Source organism: Ptychodera flava, chromosome 10 (assembly GCF_041260155.1).
Source record: "Ptychodera flava strain L36383 chromosome 10, AS_Pfla_20210202, whole genome shotgun sequence".
In the NCBI taxonomy this organism is placed as follows: domain Eukaryota; kingdom Metazoa; phylum Hemichordata; class Enteropneusta; family Ptychoderidae; genus Ptychodera; species Ptychodera flava.
This window is the reverse complement of record NC_091937.1, coordinates 29,388,400-29,413,070: the sequence shown is the minus strand read 5'-3', so window position 1 is coordinate 29,413,070 and position 24,671 is coordinate 29,388,400. Positions and strand designations below refer to the sequence as shown.

Sequence of the window (24,671 nt, the reverse complement as noted above, 5' to 3'; positions counted from 1 at the left end):
AGAGATTAAAATCGTCCAACTAACTCTAACCTACACAGCGTATGAGCCCTGTATTCCCCTTTGATATTCATGAGCAGATGAAAATTATTTTATCATAAAGCTGTAATTTGACTTAATTTCATTCTGTGGAAGGGCCATGCCTGATTCAATGGAAAGCGAGTTGACAAGTAATGATTCTCTTCGTTTTATTTTAATTAAAAGATGGGCGCTTGAAGACAAATTTTGGGTTGATCGAGGGAATGACTTTAAGAACGTCATTTGCATTTACAAACACCGACAAAGCTCTTTCTCAGAAAAGTTCCAGTAAGATCTTGTGCCTTCGAAAGTGAAAGACTTAAACTTTTGCTCAAACCTTCTTCAATGAAACATTCCGCCATCCTCCCAACAATCAGGAATAAAAATCCGGGGTCACCTTGCAACTACCTTTACGTTTACCGTTTGATATTTGGAATTCAAAATGGTTGCCATTCCTGCGTTTACTCTAAGGGATTTTCTAAATCTGAGACGGTAAAATTCTTTTAGTGCAGAAGCTTTAAAATCAGCCACAACAAGTTGTAGACCAGAAAAGTAATGGAAAAATTTGAAAGTCCGAATGCCAGTCCCCAAGACGCATCCTACCCTAAGGGCCATGCACGCTTTTGGCGAAGCTTCTTGTTTGAGTTTCAGCCACCCACGGATATGTCTGCCTGACGTCTGTCAGCGTGCAGTATGTGTAAAAATATTGTTTACGAAGGTATACAGAAAATCGTTTATTTTGCAATCCTTACGCAATAACAACTCGAATTGATTGACAGGTACGCCGGAAACAACGAAATTATCCTATCCACTCTTTTGTGGTTTTAAAATAAACACACCATGCGCCGCAAGTCGGCTAGAATTTGCATTTTGGGAAAACATACATCTACAGCTGTCGCAGTCCCGTGACGCCTTAGGGTATAGGAGATATAAGTCTGCAGCCAATCAAAAGAATCGCCAGTTGGTGAATATTCTATCTTTTGTCTGAGTCTGTCATCGACGTACGAAACCTGAAGATGAGGATCCTTGTCCTGTCTCTGTTCGCCGTTGCGATTTCTATGGTGAGTATCTTACTTAGTTTCATAAATTTTCTGATAATATTTGATGGAAATATCTCCATCACTTGCTTTTCCACAGCAATGAGAAAATCCCAAACAGAGTATAACTTAGTGTAAAATAATTCTATCGGGTTATCGTCAATTTTTCATATGAAGGCTTACAGTCCTACACAACACCTCTTGGTTTTTTTAACTTTCTCGATTCTTTCAGCGTCGTCTCTTTTCCAACTTACCGACTCGAAAATGTTGCTCATGTACACGCATAATGGATCTGTCTCCCGTGCTCATGGCAAGGTTATAAAGGCAGGGTGTAAACATTAATCGATTTTCTCACTGCTTTACATGTTGTCTTCGCAAGTCGTCAATCGACGAGATGTTTTGCAAAGCACCAATGTCACCAATCAGCATCCGGTAACACCACACGCAGTATACACGATTGGGGTAGAATGTGCCTTGGGGCCATCTTTGGACTCTGACACTTTTACAGTATTCTTTTGGCGTACCACTTACGAGGGTTTATTGTTACTGAATAAATTTTACTAGCTTAGCTTTTAGTGAAAATCAGGCATTTTATTTCCCCCACAAAAATAACACACGAATGGTGGCCGTTTTGAATTTCAAATATCGGTAAGTAGAGGGTAGTTTGTTTCTTTGGTACCAAAATTTGACCTCCCATTTTTATTCTTGATTTTGCAAGAGAATGGTTGAAAACTTGCTTGAAGGAAGTTTTAGCAAAAAGTTTAAATATTTCAATTTCGAGGCGCGAACGAAACTACCTTAAAACTGACAGATATGTGACATACAGTCAATAGAACGATATTGTTACACGTTGTGGAAATGAAATAAACGGTTCAACTGCTCAACAATTGCATCAACATCGATGTAACCTATAGAAATTGATACTTCTGGAAAGTTTTATAGTTGGTATTTCTTTTCTCCTATAGATTGGGACGACAAATGCGTTTTTGCCAGGTAGGTCTCTGTTCTTTCACCGTGTGGTTTCTGGCACTACGTCAGACAGTGAAATACAAAGTCGTTAACATGGATGACGAAGTTTTTCTGTCGAAATATGGCGACAGAGAAGCCGAAGGCGATACCATATTTAATTCAGTGTACAATCGAAGGACCTGGCTAAATGACGAAAGCTAGACGACTTCTGTTCGGCTTATTTGTGATTGGCTGAATCAGCCTTGATTGAGTGCCGTGGGTGTTAATTTAACCTCTGAGCGCCAACGTCGATTTTTGTCCCTTTTATAAAATATACGCCAGTCAATTTTTTTCAGATTTTTGCCAAAATTTTTATACAAAACAGTATTCAATGAAATGTGGTTCCACTTAGTCCATAATTATCACAAAAATTACAGAAAAATTAATAAAGATTGGTAAAATGTTGCACACGATTTCGATGGGGAAAAATTACAGCACCCAAAGGATTAATTACTGTCAGCGTATTGGAACACTGACATGGTTGGAAACGCTGCTAAATAGAACTTAACAAAAATACGACATTCTGTAGTTCTTTAAGACTTTTTAAGTTTCGAATTGAGTTTCAATGACAGAATTTCTGTTTCGACTGTTCTTCTTTAACGTGATAGTTCTGCGATTTGTATGTGACGTTTTGCTGTTGGCTCCTGCAATAGTTTTGGACCTCACCAGTAACAGATATACCTTTCAATGGAAAATCACCTTGCCAGTTTTAACTAATCCACACTTTTGAACTTTTTTCTACGAATATTCTCTCAAATATCTAGGAATTGACGTCGAGCTTGTTAATACAGGATGTTTGGTGACACTGTCCTTCAACCGGCGTGTTAATGTCGATACCACTCAGAGAATAAACTTCGTAATAAGTGGAGACGGGGTTGGCTACAGAGGCTCGGTGTTGATGTTACCCAGCGTAACGTTCGAAGAAGTTGATTACCAAGCAGCTGTAACAGTCCCAACAACGCTAAAAGTGGATATGGTGATGGCAACGGCGAGCGGAAGAAAAACAGAAACCCAAGAGATTGGTACGTTTTGCAACTTTTATTCAAAAGAAACAAGTCAGGTTTTTTTGAGTCCTTGCATAAATATTCATAGAGACAAAATTGATGCCAGATGTGAGAAGTTTGCACACCTGCATTTTTTGTATTTCTACCTTGGACTGATAGCTCTGCTAATCGACAAAATTGTCCACGTCACGAGGGCTGTCTTTCGCCAAGTTAAGCGATGTACTCATCGCTTTGATATAGTTTTTCTCTAATTCAAAACTTTGTAATCGGCTATAAAAAGAAACTCTCTCTAGAAAAATTTCTTTTTAAATCCTCTGTATGGGTGAGCTGTTCATTTCACTCTTGTATTTTAAGTTTTCCAAAGTTGTTATTAAGAATTCGCTTCACAAATTTCTTCGAAATTGACTTTGATCGGATTCTTGGAGTCAGCGATACATCGATGATGTCTTCGACGTAAGTTTGTTTTACTTTGGCGCAAACTTGCTCAGTAGTGACTATTTAATATAGTTTTAAAAATATGAATCTGAAACTTGAAAAACAAGAAATCCGCCCTTTATTAAAAGCTTTCATACCTTAAGCAAATATGCTCAATCTTGTCTATTACCACAGTCAGGGATAACCCAAAAGAAATTGCAGACGATTTAATGGTAGGCGAATTGGCGGGCAATTTTTCTGGTGTTAAAGGTATACTGTCACCTCTTCCAATTTTGCCACAGTTACCATGGAAAGAGAAATCTAACCAATCACAGATTTTAAGCGGGTGGCCGCTTTTTTAAAAACAGCGCCCTCACATGTGCATTTTGAATACCAAGGAACGCCCCCTTACCATATATGGGCATATTTAGATTACAGGTGACTGTATACCTTTAATATTTCATCGTCAGAGGGCGCAGAAATTTCGTTATCATGCATACTGACAAACTCCAAAGCTCAAATCGGCGGACAGGAGTATTATTATTCTATTTTCGTCACTTTGCCGCCTTGGAAGAAAAATTATATATATGGTAATGAGCAAACAGTTGGGACAGTAAGGGAAAAAAGGGGAAAACGGGAAGATTTCGTTGGAGCGAGTGGAGAAACAGGACATTTCATAATCAATTCGTAGTTGGAAAACGCAACATTTACATAAGCTGTTATTTTCTACTCGTTCAAAGTACATTAATAGCATGCCTAGATGTAGAAACACGTCAAGGTTAAATTTGATGGTGTTCTCAAGCGCTTGCGATCTTGGTACTATGCTTTGGCTACTAGTAAAGTTAAGTCTTTTTTCCAAACACTAAACTAATTTGTGTTTTTAAGCAAACTTTTGTTGGTTGTATTCTTTACCACGGAACAAAAGTCAAGAGCCTTAACTTTAGCTCATACTATGTGTTGTTTGTTTGTTTTCTTACGTCATCACACAAATATCTTACAAATTTGTTAACATAATCTTTAAATTAAGGATAAGCTCTAGAAAGAATGTTGTCTATAATTTTACATTTAAGACACGACTCTTATTTAAAGTTTTCATTCAGTTCCGCAAAAACGTGATATATTCTGAAGTTACAGTTTGTAAACATTGCACAAAATGGTGTGTAAGATAATCGTTATGAGGTTTGTTCTTGCTTTGGTCTTGTTGGACATTGTCAAGTCTATGAGTAAATGATTTCCATAATATGGCTAATAAAATCCCTAGCTGTTAAACGATAATTTCCATCATGTCTGGCCCTACTGTCCATTAAAATACTAGAAGAATGCGTTCCATTTAAAGTTGTTGGACTCGTTGTTACATACACTATTAACATGTTTATAACCGTTAAATGAAAAAGAACAAGCTTGTTTTAATTTGGAAAATATTCCTGATTGTGCCCATTAATCCTTAAATACGCGAAAATTTTCAGTTCTTACCTTTCACGTGTAGCGTCAGACATAGTTTATTGGGTTGTTTCGTCGTCATATCAACACATTTGGTAAAATATTACTAGAGTTATCATTTGGGGTCAAATCAATGATTTAGAGTGTCAAATTGTTCTATTTTTCCGGTTATTTCCCCCCTGGTGCGTTGTTTTGGTTGCTAGCTCACTTCATGCAATGACAATTTAATCGCACTATAAGGCAGTATGCGCTTCGTGAGTGAAAGATTGAAACTCTTTCTGAAATTTCCTCTTTGAAACTTTCAACCATTCCCTTACCAAATCAAGAATAAAAATCAGGGGTCATTTTGCAAAGTTTGGTACGAGAGAAACAAACTACCTGACATGAGATATTCAAAATGATCGACACCCCTGTGTTAATTCTGTGGGGAAGGGGGGTGTTCAAATTTTCGATATCAATAAACACTTATTACTTCAAGAGTTTTAAATGAGCACCACAAGTGGTAGCTTAGAAAAGAATTGTGAAAAAATTGACAGTCTGAATATATTTGCCTGAGGAGCATTCTACCTTAAACGAAACTTGAAGTGCACTTTTAATTCCCAGATATTCCAAGGTGTGCTGATGTGACCCATGATCCCCACATCTTGACTTTCGACGGACGCCGCTACACCTACCAAGGGCTCTGCTGGCATACAATCGTGAAGGATTGCTCGGGCAAACCGCCTCGTTTTGAAGTGTTGGGAAAGTTTGAACCACGTGACCCACTCGATCGAGAGATCAGGAGCAGGACAACTGACGTGACTGTAATCGTCGGAGGACAGGTTATCGAAATGGACACACACAACAACGTTAAGGTAAGAACAACAACAACAGCAGCAACAACAACAACAACAATAATAATATAAACTTTTAAAAATTCTTGATAGGTATAAGCTTACGCCTCTTTTCAAAAGGGGTGAGCACAAAGAAAACTTATTTATAAACTAGACAAAAAATACAGAGATAACAACATCAGAACACAAACAGATTGTCAAGTAAAAGTGTCGGTAAAGCTTTCATTGTCGATAAAATTTATAACGGGCATGCTTAAAAACTCTAACACTTGTACAACTTCTTATTGCTCTAGGCAACTCGTTGTATAGGCTAGGAGCAATGACTTTCTAGCAAATGGTGCTTGTAGAGCTTTACTACTGACAGATCTTAAAGATCTTTTTGTATCGTACTCTGTTAACATATCCCGGGTGTATGGAGGGGACAGGCCACAAATAGCCTTGTGAACAGACACTACTAGGTTGTACTCATAGTGATAAGATAGTGGATACAGAAGTGTAAACATTTCGACGGGTGAGGTACCAATGTCACAAATTCAAAATCAGTCGCAATTTTTTGCAGCCAACAATTTCGAAGTCGTTCATTTTATGTCAAAGAAGCCGGCTGGGGACAAAAAGATTTATAAGTGCGCTGTATGAAAGTAGGTAACACGTGTGTGGTTTTTTTGTAGGACTGGTGCTTACAAAACTCAATACAGGGACAACCTGTAGACTTAGCATAACTCAGTAAAAGTACTTAAAAAAGTGGATTACTATGTGCAAAATGTTTGAGTGAAAATGTTTATGAACATTTAGCCCATGACGGAGCCCTATTACTGGACAGTGGTGTTTTCAGTGTTTTCCAATTTAGTATGGCCAACGTCGTGCCATCAAAAGGCTACAACGTGACGCAGGTTGTCAGGTTGTTGGATTCGAAGTGCTAACCGCTTTATTTCGTTCGCCACAACCATACAGCTTTACATAAAGAGAAAACGACTACTCCAAAGGGTTGTATCATGTCTAAAACCGTCTACTTCTTTCAGGTGAATGGGCGACCGGCCGAATCAACTTTCGAACTGGTTGGGGGAAAGATGCATGTTGCTGTAGACAACACCAAAGACCGGTACACTGTCGTCAGTGTCAAGGACACCATAGCAGTCACGTGGAACGGTGCGGAGCATGGGCTTAATGCTGCCGTCGAAGGGGGCAACAACGTAACGCTGTGTGGAATGCTTGGCGATGCCAATGGCGACCCTTCCAATGATCTAACCATGCGCAATGGGCTCGTCACCACGGATGTTAACGAATTCGGCAAAAGCTGGAAAATTGATGAGCTAAGGTAAAGCTATAGAGTTCAATGTCACATGTTTGTTCCTCCGCTGTTGTTGTATTACTTTCTCATGACCGTCTCGTATACGCTCCACATCAGTGCCTTTTTACACAGATAAGGCTTGAGAAACATTTTCCAAATTTATCCAGCTAGTTCAGTATTGTTTCAACTTAAAACGGCAAAACGTATCAGAAAAGGAATGTCACTGAAAAGACGAGATCTCAAGTATTCAAAAGCTATGTATTTATTGCTGCCATTTGAAAACAATAGATATATTACATGTGACCAGAAAAGAAGCTGAAAAAAACAAGAAAAAAAACACGTGCTGCCTAGCTGTTCATGTCGGGTCAAAGGTTGAATCTTGACTTCAACCATTAAGGTTGTCAAGCAACGAAATCAATTTCTACTGGTATGATCTGAAAAACTTCAAATTGTTTTGTTTGTTTTTTTACTTTGTCCAGGTGCGACTAGCGTTAAGAAAATGTGTGCATGTAGTAGGTCACACTTAAGACGAACAAACGAAGATACCGATAAAATGTGGATTCGCATGTTGGATGGTGTAGGTCTGGCGAGAGGATATAACACAATGACAATTTCTCTCAATGCATTTTAACATAAGAGACATTTTGCCACTCTGCTATTCTAGAGCCTCTGAAGTTTACATAGCGCGAACAAAATACACTTAACGCCTTCTCGAGTTATAAATGGCGAAAATAGCTTTCCCGGGGTAAGTGACCACAAAGCCAGCACATATGTAAAAATCATCCTTGGTGAACTTCCCCTTTAAACCCGAATTGTTTTGTTTGTCTTGGTGTAAATTCACTATCAGGTCACATTAGCATCAAGTTGTTTGAATCTTGCCAAGTACTTTGCGACTATTTAAATATTCGCCTTTTCTCATTACTTACAGCATTGCTGATTTAGTGAACACACACCTCACAAATAAAGTACAATGCAAAAAACCCGATTTTGTGGTAGAATTCGTTTGTTCAGTGACTTGCATTTTTATATGTAAGGTCAATGTGAAATCACCGCGTTGTTATCAAATTGTTATAGAGTTTTAATAACTTTTAAACAAATTCCGCTTTCAAAAAAAAAAATGCTTTCCAAACACAGAGGGCGGGGTTTGTACATTCTATAATTAAGCTTTGTATTGTGTGTGGGGGTGTGAAAATGAGGTGTCCATATGGAGAGGAAATATTTTTCTGTTAATAAAAGTTTCAGAAAAGACATACGGGTTATCTCCACAGAGACAACACAGGCATCGAGGAAGGACAATTTAATGGAGCAACGCCGTTTTGTACGTCACTTCATATCTAGCCCTTGTTGAGCTTGACGATTTCCCCCACTTTCTTAACAAAAAAATGACTGATGGGGGCGCGATACTTAAACTTCCAGCAAAACTGCGCAAATTTTTATTTTAGCTATATGCCGAGTATTAGCACGAATTCCACAAGAGTGTTTACAAGGTGACACAAGGACAAAGTTGGTGGCGAATGCTTCCCAAAGAGGATCTCGTTTATTATTTGCGCAGGTCACGAACAAATCAAGATACGCTAAAAATTGATTGGGAAATCGTGAGCCCTCTTATGATGAGCGCCACACTTCTCGTTGTACGAATAAAACAACGAACACGTTGTTTCGACGCGCTTGTTGACGGGGATCATCAGAAGACGAAAGTTTCGGATATTCACAGAGTACAGGGCGTCAGTGTCATGATTTCTTTTTAGTGGGGAACTAAATCAGGTCCGTGGAATTGATTTCAAATGAGGTCGCAGTGCTGCCACGAGCATACCAAAAATGCAATGACAAAATTGCTGAATTCCTCTAAGCAGCCAAAGACAAGGTACAACTGTAAAGCATTGGATAAAACAGACGTGTGTCAAACTTGTTCTATACTATACTATACTATACTATACTATACTATACTATACTATACTATACTATACTATACTATACTTTAGACCAGTATACTATACTATACTTTAGACTAGTATACTATACTATACTAACTCTACTCTACTCTACTCTACTCTACTCTACTATACTATACTTTAGACAAGTATACTATACTATACTATACTATACTTAGACTAGTATACTATCCTATACTAACTATACTATACTATACTATACTATACTATACTATACTATACTATACTATACTATACTATACTCTACTCTAGTTTACTATACTCTACTCTACTCTACTCTACTCTACTCTACTCTACTCTACTCTACTCTACTCTACTCTACTCTACTCTACTCTACTCTACTCTACTCTACTATACTATACCACTGGGACAAATGCTACTCTTCAATAGTAATTACACTGCGCGTCAGTTCACTACAAATCTTATTACCGAAGAAACACATGATGTCAAGAGATAAGTTAATGATCAAACATGAGACATATAACAACGATAGGTTTCTCCTCAAAATACAACCGATTGCTGTGCATTTCATTACTCTCACCCCCGTTTCTTGATTTGTCTGCGATATCTTTCCAATCAGTGTCACAGCCATGGATTGTGATCGACATGTATTTCTGTTTGATAGGAATTTGAAAAGGAAGGGACAGACTCGGGTTAAACTTCCATGACTATCACTGGCCTTCTGGAGATAGACAGGTCGGGATCTATGGTTGTTTTTATCACTCTCTCCTGGTCAAGGTCTTGAATGATTGGTCATAAGAGAGACACATTAAAAGACGAAAGCAGGGACCAAGTGTTGTATCAAACACAAATTTCTTTTCTACGCAATGAGACTGAAAACCTGGTGTGATGATTTAATAATTGACAGCGTGTAATCTTTGTTAGCTAGGTAGTGTATGATTCAATAGGCACAGCTGGTCTTGACATCTGCACGAGTGTTTTGTTTGATGTACCTGCCATTTTTGTCGTGTAAACTAAACATGGCTGAAACTAAATGTGGACCTTTCACAAAATATCAGAGAGAGAGAGAGAGAGAGAGAGGAGAGAGAGAGAGAGAGAGAGAGAGGTCTGTTACGATATTTTTCTTTCGTACTTTTCTTCAGATTTTCCTTATAAGACGTAGACAGCTGCGACGGTAATAGTTTTCTGAAAATTTTAAACTGGTACATTTCTCAAACAACTCTATGGCCTTCCTCATGTCTGATCACTGGAAATGTACCCTAGAGAATAGAAACGAAGCTAGATGTAATGAGGAGACAATTAAGAAGAATAAATAGCATTACTTTTGTTATAAGACTCAAGGATATATATTAATTTGGGAATATTGTTGCCGATTTTGTGGCACTTTAGGAGAAGCAATCAAAATCGGCAGCCAATGGAAGTAGGCCTAATATTATTGAAATCATCACCTACTTTAGCTTTTGGAACATGGACCGCGCACATGCACGATTTTACAATCAGACAACATACCAGTACTTAGGAATGAACTGTTTGTCGGAGAAGGATATCGCCATCAATCGGCATATTTTCCCAGAAAAAGAACTACTTCGCCGTCCTCCTCGACCAATACGACAGAGGAAATCGGTTTCTCAGTTTCAAAGGCAATCTCCAGACAGATTGCATGGATAATTTTAACCTAGCTAGAGAGTCTCTGAGTCGTTCACCGCGCGCCCCTATGTAATCTCAGCGGAAGGCGACATTTTACACCCACTGTTTGGGTGTTGAGTGTTTTCTGTCGTGTACATTTTTCTGTAGTTTTTATATTTGATTTTTCGAACAAAAATATGATAAATAAAAAAGATACCAGTTTTAATATCGATCCTCGAATCCGTGAACACTTGCATAACATAGATCTTGCTCTAAGTTACATAGATGTGAAGCGACGATTCAAGATGGCCGCCCCCTACGGCTGTCAGCCTTGCAGACGCGATTGTCAAAGTTATGGTAGATTATGAATTTTTTTATACTGGTGTACAGAAAGTGTGATCTCTCGCCGGACAGCTCCTCTCAAAATCTGAGAAGTCCGCAATGTTTACTGAGCTAACTGGACACGTGCAGGACTGGAAGAAAACCTAGTCCGGAATACTTAGAATTTGCCTGCAGCAGACATTAGTGTGGCTATTACCCAGACTCCCTAGCTAGGTTATCCACGCCGCGCTTCAATCTCTGTAGAAATCCACACCACATATTCTAAGACGTATTTGATGTTGAATTTTTTAATTTTTTGCTCATTAAATTCCATTATTGCTAAAAACGAAGGCATAGTCTTGGTGTCCTACTAAACCATATATCATATATTCTTGAACAGTACACCTATATGAGCACTAAAGTCCGTCGTTGGACGTTGCGAATATGCATAAGACTTAATGAACACGTAAACGAGTAGAATGTTTTCTACTGCAAAGTCATTCACTTGTTTAACCCTTTGAACCCGGCTGGGACATAAATATCCGATGACGTCATAGAGTACCAGGGGGTCGGGGTTCAAAGGGTTAAAGCGTTGGACGTTTTGGCTAGTTGTCCGAATTTAAGTACGTTATGAGGAAGACATATCTGATCTGCCCTTGAAAAAACTGACATCAAAGTTGGTGTTAAAAATTTGAAACTAGTCAAAAGAGCTCAAGAGAACAACCCGCATAGATAGTCTCTTTTCTGACAACTTGGTTTGACTAGGTATAATTCCATTCATGACCCCGACATAATTAGTTCAATTTTCATAAAAATACCCAGCAATCGTAAAGTTAAGCGCAGTGCACATATACCGGAACTCCAGGTCAAAGGTTAACTGGTTATCATGTTGTTGGTGAGGAAAGTAGACTTCTGTTGGATTCAAATTTGAAATGAGATATCGTGATATGAGAGAGAGAGAGAGAGAGAGAGAGAGGAGAGAGAGAGAGAGAGAGAGAGAGAGAGAGGAGAGAGAGAGAGAGAATTGTTTGAGTATTTGGTCCTTTCTTCTGCACATCCGATTGTACTGGCGATGACGTTTTTCATGCCGACATCATCATTAGCATCTGAAACACAAGTGAATAAGATAAAAAATCGTGACCTGAAAACAACTGCATAGCAACAGAAATAACCGATTTCAACAAATAACATGACAGCTATTTCCCTTTCGAACGCTAAAATATTTGCTCGACAAGGGCGAGCCTGTGTTTCTACGTAGATAATGCAGATGGTTATCAGTTAATAACTCAGGAAACGCACCAAATCGTGCCACCTTGAATAAATCAATGCAACCTCTTGCCAGTATGATTTGTGCTAATTATATATAGCGCACCTCCAAATAAATGATCTCATCATTTTTGGACACAATATATTTGTATTTTTTGTTTGTGACGGTGGGCGTTACTCTGCCTTCATATGCTCCTGCAGACCCTTAAGAATTAGAGGAAGCAGCTTTCCTTGTAGTGTGGATCGTGCGAAAACTATAGGTACAAAGTTTGATAACAATACGAAGAAGTAAGTACCCTAGCTCTGAAATTCGCCAACTCTCTCCGAACTCGACAACATCCGAAGTGAGCTCGCCATCGCGTTTTGTGAAGTCGTTGCGGTCGTCGCCATCGGCGTTGCCGAGGAGACCACACACTTTACCAATGTAGTCGGCGCTGGTGAGCGTGGCGTACAGAATATGGTCTCGGCCATACCATTGCAGTACCAATTCGGCCTCGCTAAGTTTGAATGTCACATGGTCATCTTGCCGATACACCTTTATATTGTCATCACCAATGCGGAACTTCGGCGTGTAAACTGCACGACCATTAACCTGTGACAGCGTTAAAATGACAGGTGTTTGATGTTGATGCTGTGATGAAATTCTTAATGTCTGGAAGGTCAAGGTCATAGCAACCTGAGAGTATTCATCAAGGTAGTATGCGCCTCGAAATTGAATAGAATAGATCCAGCGATAGAATTTTAACAACACATCGATGGTGGCGCTTATCGTGAAGAAGCAGTGTGCAGACAGGTGTGCAAACAAATACTGTGAAAACGTTTCCCCTCTTCGAATTCACAGCTGAACTTACCATAACGTGGTTGTCTCTGGTCAGACTTATAAGATGATCGTCCACGTTCACATTCACTTGGGTGGTCCTGCTCCTGAGTTCAGGGCCTTCCATTTCCCTCGGTTCGAACTTGCCCATAACTTCAAATCTCGGGTTCAGGTTCCGGCAGTCCTTCACCAGGGTGTGCCAACAGAGACCGTGGTAGCTAAAATGGCGACCATCGAAGGTTGTCAAGTGCGGGTCCCTCTTAGCCGAGGCGGATAAGCAACGTGGTACAGCTGTAACATAAAACGTAACACGTATCAGAGTTTTTGAATACCAAGGAACGCCCCTTCGACCATATATGGGCATAATTAGATTACAGGTGACTGTTTACCTTTTAATGTTAACGAATATCTGTTGTCTCTGTGAGCAAACGATTCATTGAAATTAACATTTTAATGGACTTGAATTTCGGGTCTTCTTGCGAATTTATCTTGCAAAGTTGAAATACTTTAACAATAGAAGACCTCGTTCCCATTCACAATCGTCAGTCAGTCAAAAACTTAAGCACAATTTGGTTTTCTGTCAATCCACAAACAAATATAGAAACAGACTAGCTACGCGGCATGCCTTTTGTTCCATGGTCGTAAATGAGCTTCAAAAAACTTTTTTGAGACTTTGTTTGTGGTTGATAATTGCACGAGATTATGCGAAAAATACGACGAGATGGCATCGTGCTGCCAGTCGCGTAGCAACCATAGTTACTTTGTGAGCTCTCAGGGCAGAAACACTGCTTCACGCCAATCAAAACATAACACGCCAGCAGTTTCATAAACATGTCCTTCCTTGACGCACGTGTAAAAGACGGTATGACTGACCGTAAACCATTGAGTAAAACCAGACAGTATCGATAAAAGACTTTCAAATTTGGTTCAAACACACTCATTATATATTCATAAAAATATGAGAGGAATTGCCGAACATACTTTCGCTTAACAATTGGCGAAAATCCGAAAATTACCGAAGGATTCATGTTCGGCACTCTTCGGAAAAGAGAGGCGAGAGCAACCTGAGGCGAGAGGAACATGGATGGGTTACGTAACCGCTTCACGCCTTGAACAATACCCGTTGCTAGTCTGTTTCTATATTTGTCTGTGGTCAATCTGAACAAATTCTTGACACATGGTACTCGTAAACATGCAGCTAGCATAACTTTCACTTTTCTCGTGTAATTCTTTAAATGTGTTCTCTCATAAAGGCGGTAAAAATTTGCGCGTTTAAGCTTACAAAGATATCGTTTGGCGACGAGGATCTTCGGGTAAAAACATCTGAACGCCGATACAGTCATTTTCACCCATTTTTAACATTTTTACTTGGTTATTGTTTAGGTTTAACAAGTTTTTTAAAGTCTTGCAATAATCTAAAGTCAGATACGTTCGTACAAAGAAAGATTTTACTGACAGCCTTGTCTTCCACACGTCAATATTTAGATCGATATACTACACTGTCATCTGCAAACGTACACCATGTGCTCGCCCACTATACCCAACTGTTCTCTTTTTGGGATGTACTATTTTATTTGGGGGTGATCTTGGCAGAGGTACTGTGTTTGAGGGTAAGACTTCGTTTTTGCCTTCCAAGCTTTAGATTATTATCCGGCGTAGGTAAACCATCACATTACCTTTGCAGAAGTCGACACTTTTAAGCTTTCCGGCCAGAGAAATATTTTTAACAGAGCAGCCTGGGTGAAAACTTCTCTAATTCTACTCTTCAGACTCGCCCACCTCATTTCGACACACGACTCTCAACTTTTACAGGTGCACCTCTTGGCTGTCAATGTGTACAAAATCATTTTTTTTTTTCGCACCCGAAATTGAACTTATGATTATTAATCCTACTCACTGAACGATTCGTTTATAACCTGCATCTGGACTTTGTCATCGTTGACCACATACGTTAAGAGTATGAAGGTAGTGTCGACAATGACAGGAGGGTCGGGCACAAACAAGGCGCCGATGGTCGTTATCCCGGGGTCAAGGCTTCCGCTACCGTTGTGAGCCCCAACAGGGTCCTCGCCAGACGCATGATCGAGTAGTTCAACAGTAGGCCTCTTGGGTCGCTCACGTTCACCCGACTGAACTGTACCAGTATAGTGCAGTTCTCTTGGTGTGTGATTTCCAAGTCCACGTGCAACGCTTCTGTGTAAAGCAGAAAAGAAAACCTGGTAAAGAAGGTTGATAAATGACACACCGCGCCAACGACGAGAACAGCTGTGCTGTACGTTCAAATACATGTTTCTTGGGAGTGGCACCGCAGTCAACATTAGACGCCATCATAATCATGTCAAGGTAGCACTGAGCATATGAAGACGCGGTCGATTTGAACGACAGCAAACGTTGCCTTCCGATATTGAGTTCAAATATTTGTAATTTTGCGGCTACACTAACCATAAAGACCCGTAGTCCTGCAGGTTTATATGAATATGAGAGAGAGAGAGAGAGAGAGAGAGAGAGAGAGAGAGAGAGAGAGAGAGAGAGAGAGATACAATCATAGAACTACGCACAGATTCATGTGTTCACGAAATTTGTGTTTCTTTTTCGAAAAAAAACAGCATTTTCACAACTCCCTATCACTTTGAAAGGGGAAAAAGGGAAAATTTTGATTAGGTTTATTTAGGTTGATAGGAATTTTTATAAAAATTATTTTCACCAAGAGTATTTATTAATCCAGAATTGAAAAGAAAAGTATTGGGACAATTCAATAATGTATAACGTTTTACATGACGAAGATTATTAGAAATCATGTATTGTGTGACGAAGATTATTAGAAATCATGTATTGTGTGCTCTAGTAAAAGAAGCAACGCGAAATCAATCTTAAGCTTACAAATGGGACCCTTCCATTATTACTAATGCCGATATTTGATGAAGGATGGACGCGTTGTAATCAAATTGCTCGTGAAAATTACTGTTCTCCCCCCGTTCTTTTTATTCACTAGTTGGACACGTGAAAGTGTCGTTTAAAGGTCAATTTTGCGGACAATAAAATTTTGTGATGAGAAGTGCGCTGCACTAACATCCAGGCTGTAAGTGTGATATAAAAAATGCGAAAATTATGTGTCTGAGAGCAACGGCATTCCGCCGATAATATGTTGAACAAATTCGCAGTGTCGGTCACTTCGCAGTCACATGGTCAATCTCAGTCACATTAATACTATAGGTGCATGGACTCGAGAACAAACCGAGCTTAAAATTGTGTTTATTTTCATCCCCTTCTGACGACATGAAAATTGCTGAACATTTTAAAACATTTGTAAGGTGCTTTGATAGCAAATCCATCTGATGTGTCTGATTGATTGACTCGTTCTGCGCAGCTGTCTGTTTATAGCTTCAAAAACACGTAATGATGAGGTAAACTTTCAAATTTGATGGTTTATGTACTTTTCACAGTTATTAGTGCGTGTGTGTGTGTGTGTGTGTGTGTGTGAGAGAGAGAGAGAGAGGAGAGAGAGAGAGAGAGAGAGAGAGAGAGAGAGAGAGAGAGAGAGAGAGAGCGAGAGAGCGCGCGCAATGGTTACCAAAGGGGACCACACGAGAATGATATAAAGATTATAGTTTGATGGTTTATAAGCTTTGCAATGGCAGAGCAAAAACACACGGAGACAGAGAAATAGCGGAAGGCGGAGACATAGGACCAAAGATGTGCACAAGCTGATGTGAGGAGGACCTAACAGTCTTTGGTGGACTTCACGTTTTAGATCCCTAAATGCATCAAACATATTCCTGACATTTTCAATAGACAGTTACCCTGCACATGCATTTCTTCTCGTCCCCCTTCTGAAATTTGTTGAAACGTTGGTCTTTATTCTGCAGGTGGCCGCTGGGTCCAGCGACTATACGTCGTTTCCACACCAGATCGCACAGTGACCCTTCGACAAAGTGTAATGAGTTTGCGTGTCTCTGATATCACGACTTCATCGTCACATTGTGGGATGAAAATTAGGAGCCGCTGGATGTTTAGAGCGACTGTTGTCTGCTATGTAATATGAGCGAAAATACAAGTAAAACAACTAGAGTAGAGACACGAACAGAGACATTTATGTTGATTGCGAAATGAAAAACAGAGGGGAGACATATGGTCAATTATTCGAAAACATCTGACAGAGTATGCTTCCGTAATACTTTCTTACATGTAATTTGTTTACCATCGACATCTGTTGACCATTAAAAAGCAGTTTGGCTGATTTTTAAAAACAAAGCCGGAACAAAGAGAGCAATAAAATACAATTTCAAGCTATTTGTTCGTGGACAATGAAAATAGAGCGATAATGACAGATGATTCAAACCCTATATGGAGGATTGATGGTGCGATAATGGGAAAAAATAGTGTCGGTTACCCAGACTTCTTTGCGGGGCTCTCATCTGGATGAGAGCACCGTAGAGCAGTCTGGGTAACCAAGACTTGGGAAAACTGGGCATTTGTATTTATCACAATATTCTGAATATCCGCAGGGAGGTAGGAAGAGAGAGAGAGAGAGAGAGAGAGAGAGAGAGAGAGAGAGAGAGAGAGAGAGAGAGAGAGAGAGAGAGAGAGAGAGAGAGAGAGAGAGAGAGAGAGAGAGAGAGAGAGAGAGAGACAGACAGACAGACAGACAGACAGACAGACAGACAGACGGATAAACAGACAAAGGGGAAGAAAGGGAAGAGATGAAAATGGCAGACAGACCGAGGCAGAACAGTCATGTAGACAACTCGACAGGCAGGCAGAGAAACCAAAAAGAGGGAGACAAAATCTTGTTGTCATACTCCTACTATTTCGTCAAGGAGACAGTTTGTGAAGAAATGTCGAAAATAAAAAGAACAACATATACTTTTACCATGTCAACTTGCTTAAAATGTGTGTATGTATGTATGTATGTATGTATGTATGTATGTATGTATGTATGTATGTATGTATGTATCAATCAATGTATTTTATATATATATATATATATATATATATATATATATATATATATATAATATATATATATATATATATATATATATATATATATATATATATATATATATCCAAAACATGGGACTATGTGCCCGAGAGTAGGTGAGCATTTGCTCAACGTAAGGAGCGCAAATTATCTTCTGCCCCGAGGGTACATATTCCCTTGTTTGGGCTATAATTTTTTATTACATGCCTCTCTTACACAGTTTTCATTCAAAATATTTACGTTTATTGACAAATGATAATCAAATCTTCTATTTCCATCTTAGACGAAAAACCGTTAAAATTGAAACGATTTTCATCATCGAATGGCGCATTGATATGTTTAAACTACTGTTAAGCGGTTTATCAATTTTTTATGCAAAATTTTCCTAGAATCGGATTTCCTATGCAAAACAAGAAATTTCGACATTGTTTCATCCATAAGTTGTCAAGTTGAAAATAACTCCAGTTCCGGTTCACTTTCAGTCCAATGGTGACTATGCGGTTTTTGCGACGTCATCGACGTGTATATATATATATATATATATATATATATATATATATATTATATATATATATATATATATATATATATATATATATATATATATATATATATATATATATATATATATATATATATATATATATATATATATATATATATATATATATATATATATATATTATACCATATTATATTATTTTACCGTTGAAAAGTAATTTAACTTCTTCATAATTCCCTTACCTGCATCGCGTCGGTAACGATCCGAGAGTCCACTAAGGAGAACCTATATGTAAAACAGGATGGCAAAATTTATCAAGAATGTTATTTAAGCAATGATGTTCTCCCTCGCCGATGTTTGAACAGCGTTCTGTGGTCACACTTCGGAGAGTATTTTCATATCAGTGGCATTTGATTTCAAACCATCTTATGGAGCCAAAAGACACAGCTAATGGGGGCTGTAAAAAATAGATTTCTGTAGGGACTTGAATTGTATGATACGTACTGTGTTAACTAACCATGGTACAGAGAGTGATGTTAAGTGATGTTGTCGGTTCATAAATGAAAAGTATTGAAAAAATCTGTTAATAGCAAAGGTCATGGGGTATGTATTTTTCAGCCTTGCTTTCCCTACCATCTGCATATGAATAAAATTGTTGAGTAGATGTTTATGGTTGGCAGATGGACGCAAAATATGCACGAGGAACAAGAAGGTGATGAGTGACGCCATTTAAAGAAAATTCTTTGTTTGCCGTCCTTGGATTTCAAAAAACCTACCAGCCCGCCAGGGAAATGTACAAACACAGACAAAGAATCACATGTATTAACATAAGCTCATTTTGTTAAGTCACAAGTACGAAAAGTAATATTTTTATTTGAAATAGTGTTAACATTGTGTTTGTTTTCTTAATTTTCTCTGAAAACCTACCAACACGCGGGCGGCAAACTAACAATTTTACTTGAAGCGCCTAACTTGAATAATGAACACAAGTTCCAATGTCCATGCTAACTGCATAAACGAAAATATCAATTTTACATGTAGTATAGATGTATAGATGTTTCTCCGTCTGGTAAGATATTTGAGTGAACAGGGATTGTCTTTCTTCGACAGACTTATTTGTTTTCTTTTTTTTCGAAATGTTTTGCACAATCATAGTCTTGATACGAAATTGCCTATCTATGCGATACGGAATGTCATCATTGGATATCATCCTACGAATAAGGCCAGCAGACTGAGTCCCACAAAAAAGTTAACTGGTCTCTGAGGGGGCTCCAAATCAGAGGTGAGCATTCTTATTGTTGCTTCCGAACTCTTTCATGTGACGTGGATCACACGATTCTTTTGGGTGGAGGAAAAGAAGAAGAGTGGAACGCGTTGTTGGTGGATGGAACATCACTTGGTAAAAAGGTCCACTCGTCAGGCTTTGGTTTTAATACATCGCTTTAGCCAGATACAGGGAAAACCACTTTTCGGTACGACAACGGACGTCGAATAGAAGTGTCACGGGTGTAATAGTGATTATGAAGAACTAGTACGGAGTCGGATAGATAAACTGGATACATTGTCATTGCTAAACGTCTAGCTTGCTTGGTTGTGAAAGTTTTCACTTTCGCCTGTGTGTCCTAAAAATTCGTGTTGCCACTATTTTCTGGTGTGCACAGACTTTGCAAAGGGTTTAGCGCTGTTTTTATTTACAATTTGTCATAAGTATAAGCTTATGCTTTAGTTTACTTACAAAATTATACTGATCACATCTGCTTCAGCGATATATACACTCATAGAGTGGATCATTTTTTCTTGGTAATGTAAACAAATTAATAATTGATCGGATTTCAAAACCGCACGGGATATATATTATTTTCTGCGCGTGCGCAAAAAATGTCGAGGTGAACTGCGCAGACTCCAGTATGTGTCTAGGTAATGAAAGACTTAAACTTTTGCTCAAACTTTCCTCAATGAAATTTTCAGCCATTCTCTTACCGAAGCAAGAATAAAAGTCAGGGGTTACCGCGCAAAGTTCAATACTAGAGAAACCGATCTCCGCATATATACCGATATTGAAATTCAACCGCCATCCTTATGTTAATCTATAGGGATTTTTTTTTTTTCGATTTTCAAAAAATAAGACGTCCGTCACGGTGAAAATGTTTCTTACTGCAGGAACTTTTAAAGGAGCCACCACAAGTGGTAGATCAGAAGTGTAAAAAAATGAGTCTAAATATCATCTGTCCAAGAGGCGTCGTTACCTTAAAGCCGGACGAGTGACAAAACTGATGATCATTACTTTGCACAATGTCCGAAAGTTACGGTTTTGAACTTTGAGTTGATTTATGATGCTAAGTCATGAGGGCTACATGCTTATCAGCGGGTAACCTTGACCAAATATTTCTGCATTCGTATCGATGATATCGTCGTTTCCGTGTCAATTTGCAATTCAGTTATTCGCCACATTGGTTCACATTTTGTTGAAAATGTGAATTATCAACCGTTTGCTTGATCAAGAATGTATGGAATTTTTTTTTGCCTTCAAAATACAAATTAAGTTCAGCACACTCACTCAAGTTTAGATATCTAAGATTATTTTGCTCGACATCTAGATCAGATCTCAACGTAAATATTGTAATTGGGCCATGGAAGAAAATTAACATCTGTGTTTCCAATATCCCGATCGACCCCAATAAAACCAGTCAACCGGAGACACTTTTTCGCGTTTTAAAACAATTTAAATTCTTTAAATTTTACCATATTTTATAAGTCTTAGCCAACAAAAATAAAAAAAAAATCCTGCGAACTACCCAATCTAATTTTCGGGGCATGTTACCCGAAACTCACAATTTTCATTTGGCCTTGCCGTTTGTACACGTAGTGAGTTACAGTTATGCATCCTTCAAGTAAAAAAATTGCCATAAATTTATTTGTGTCAATTCAAACTCGCAAGGGTATCAGTCTGAACTAGGTTAGAGTTAGGGATAGGCTGGTAAACGTGCAGTTTGCTTCTTTCCCTTTTTGACGCGTTTTGAGGGCGAAACTTGTACGCATGCGCAGTTTTGCCTTGTTTTCATCGTCCATCTGCCAGATCTATTTTTGTTACTTCTTAACGAAACTATAACTTTTTTGGTTAAAAAGTGGCTAGATTGTACCGCCATCACGAACTGAAATAAAACTAATTTGAGGAGGGGGTCTTTCAATTGGCACAATGATGAAGCCAGATTTTTTTATTAACTGACTTCATTCTTTGGAAAACTAACATTGTTTCTCTAATATTTTTCAAGTTTTGACATGGTTTGCAAACTTAGCAAAGCTAGGTTCTAGAGGAAAAACAGACGAACCAATTTTTTTATGGTAATCTAATGCAGAAGAAGAAAAATAAAAGAATCAGTTGTAGTTTTGTTATATCAGTAGAGCAAACTCTAAGGCATCGTCAACGGCTGATCGCATTACGATGTACACGATGTAATCACGTGAGCACACGGACTACCTTTATGAGCCACCAGCTTTATACGTGTTCGCAATGCGCGACACATCGCAAATTTTGCATGGTGGAAACAAGTCCCGTAGAAAAGCTTAAAATACAAAAGAGATTAGAAAACCGATTCACCCTGAGGCTCTGATTTGTCTTGAGACATGAGGCAGCGTACGCCGGGAGACATATCGGTGGGCTGAGGAAAAATCGTGAAGGTTACGTTCAAGGTTAAAGGCAAAAATGCGCCTCGGGAATAGATTTTCAGACGCGGAGATAATTACAACACTATGGTGCTGCTAATTCAACTCATTTTGAAACCCATTGAATAAGTAAACTTTCCTATCGTCTTGTTTTTGCAAGAAATCAATCCCCTACATAAAGTAGTTAGTTAATACGGTGTTTTCAGTTGGGTTTGAACTCAAAGTTACGGCATCCAGTCACCTAGCGGAAAAGAAACAGACAGAGCCGCACGGCCAAATAAATGTAGTTAACAAAGGGTAGAGTGCAATTTTAAGGTTGAAACAGATATAGACATATTCCAGTGCGAGCAATTTGCTTCTCTTGTCTGAAACTGTGTGTGATTATCCCCGATTTATATCCTTGATTATGAAGGAGAAGAGTTTTGGAGTCTCCTGAAGGAAATTCGAAAGTTTTAGGAAAAGTTTAAAACTTTTATTTTTCGAGGCACGTCTTATCAAAAGGTCCCTTGGTTTTATTTTTCCATTGAAATATCTTTCCACACCATACCAATATGAATTCCAATTAATAGATTTGTCCCATTGCAGTGAAAATTGACTATAAACCTTACAAGTATTTACAGCGAGTTGTATCTCCGAGTCGGAATCTACTCGCCGTATCAGTTTATGGGGCCATCTTTAATTTAAGAAAAGTAATTTTCATGAAAACGTTGCGATAGAAAAAGCCTGGCCCAGTCATAATTTTATGTACGAAGGTGTACGGTAATCAAACACACATGGAAATAAGATAACACAGAAACCGAACTAGTCACGGTGTTATCGCAGATTGCTCCCGTGCTGTGTTTTGGATGGTATTTTTTCATTTTTTGATGACAATATTCTCTCTGTATGTAAGCCAAATGTTCATCGTGTACTTATCGCCGCTATCATGGAGACTGGGCAAGTTGCCATGACACCATTAAAATCACTGTAATTTTGCGATTAAACCCCTACGCGTCACTTTGTCCGACGTTTCCATACATGAAGTGGTACAGCATAGTGCAATGTCAACGCCTCCGCGAGTTCTTTCCCTGAATATTTTGTTCCTGGTTACTTTTCCTGCTCTGAAATGGAGTTTTTTTTGGTGGGAGAATAACTTCACATCGGAACAGCGGTTTCACGAATACATGAAAGCAGAAAATACTTCTAGCACTTTTGTCTTCCATGTTTGTGCGTCGAGACAATACAAAGCACCGTTCGCATTTTAGGGTATGGTACGCGACTCGACACTTCCACTTTCACCAACTGAGAGAAGTCGGTCGCGATGTGCAAGTTTTCGAACCAGAGAAACAAATTACTCAACATTTACCAATATTTGAAATTCAAAGTGGCTGTCACCCCTTAGTAAACTCTATGGAGGGAGAAAAATTACCTTTATAATAATATATCCTTGTCAATTTTTTTTGAGATTTTTGCTAAAATTTTGATAAAAAAGTGTAGCCAATGAAATGCAATATACATTTGGTCAAAATTTATCCAGAAAATTGCAGAAAAATTCATAAAATTTGGTAAAATGTTGCATTAAAATTTTGGTGGGAAAAATTTCAGCGCTTAAAGGGTTAAGAAAGTCAAAACTTACTTGCTCTTGCATGGCCACTACGGAGCATTGTAGCAACACGACGAAGACCACAGTTGGAATCCGCCACTTTGCCATGGTGAACGAAGTTCACTTTACAACCAAAGGGACAGCCAAAAGAGAGAACCGTGGCTGATTCCCAATTAATCTGCCGTTCTATCTCCTACGAGCCACGTTAAATACAAGCTATCATGCAATTTGTTTTTTTGTTTGTGTTTACTTAGACTTTATAGCCACTAATTGCGTGAATTGCAGGCTGAATTGAGAGCACAGCCGCCAGTTGCCGCGCGCTGATTGGATCCCACAACCCTGTGACCACATCCGGGCAACCTTGGCTAGCACAGAATCACGGTGGGCTGTTCAAATTCAGCGGTTTAATCGTTTCTGGCAAACATGGTGTTATTTTGAAAACTATTGGGATAATATTTACTGTAGGGTTTGGAATGTTTTCCGTCTGTCTCAAACTTTTGAGCAAATTATGCACATCGATTGATACAGATCGAGGAAAGCACGTACAACCTATCCCGAAAACCAAATTTTGCCATCTTATCAGCGTTTTACATCGTTCTAACTCGAAATCCTTTTTCAAAAAATTATTACAAAAAACACAGGAAGATTGTTTTATTTCCTTTCATCATCAAGAACGAAAAATCAATGGCTACTCTCTAAAATTTTAGATTAGAGGAACAGCCACCACTGTATCGGTAAAATGACCACCATTTCCTTTGTAACCATTTCCTTTCCAATGCACTGTGCAAGTTTAACAGGAGCCTACAACATCTATACACTACCAAAGACCTGTGAATTATATTTAGAGTTCTGAACGGAAAATATCCTTGGAGATTTTGTGATAGTATTTCATTTTGATCGATAAAGAGGTATGATATAGTTGTAAACGTACGATAAAATTTTATTTTCCCAGTTCAACAAT

General features: G+C 38.6%; 2 protein-coding genes across 3 annotated transcripts in view; one reads left to right on the top strand and one right to left on the bottom strand.

The window, feature by feature from the left end:
• The first annotated feature begins 961 nt into the window (after positions 1-961).
• Positions 962-24,671, top strand: part of LOC139142439 (BMP-binding endothelial regulator protein-like) — a 279,806-nt gene continuing 256,096 nt past the window's right edge. Inside the window, exons 1-6 of one of the 2 annotated variants that reach the window (XM_070712378.1) lie at positions 962-1,076; positions 2,018-2,045; positions 2,825-3,082; positions 5,522-5,772; positions 6,771-7,066; positions 7,519-8,023. In XM_070712378.1, the coding sequence (XP_070568479.1) occupies positions 1,032-1,076; positions 2,018-2,045; positions 2,825-3,082; positions 5,522-5,772; positions 6,771-7,066; positions 7,519-7,528 (888 nt within the window). In that variant the 5' untranslated portion in view covers positions 962-1,031 and the 3' untranslated portion in view covers positions 7,529-8,023. Of the gene's footprint in view, positions 1,077-2,017; positions 2,046-2,824; positions 3,083-5,521; positions 5,773-6,770; positions 7,067-7,518; positions 8,024-24,671 lie in introns of those variants that run through there. The other variant, XM_070712379.1, reaches the window with a different exon arrangement.
• LOC139142429 (BMP-binding endothelial regulator protein-like) lies at positions 11,192-23,890 on the bottom strand. The gene is made up of 6 exons (XM_070712358.1): positions 23,744-23,890; positions 18,708-18,750; positions 14,880-15,175; positions 13,017-13,273; positions 12,462-12,757; positions 11,192-12,005 (listed from the first exon to the last, which is right to left on the bottom strand). The coding sequence occupies exons 3-6, from the start codon at positions 14,902-14,904 to the stop codon at positions 11,999-12,001; spliced, it is 585 nt and encodes a 194-aa protein (XP_070568459.1). The 5' UTR covers positions 14,905-15,175; positions 18,708-18,750; positions 23,744-23,890; the 3' UTR covers positions 11,192-11,998.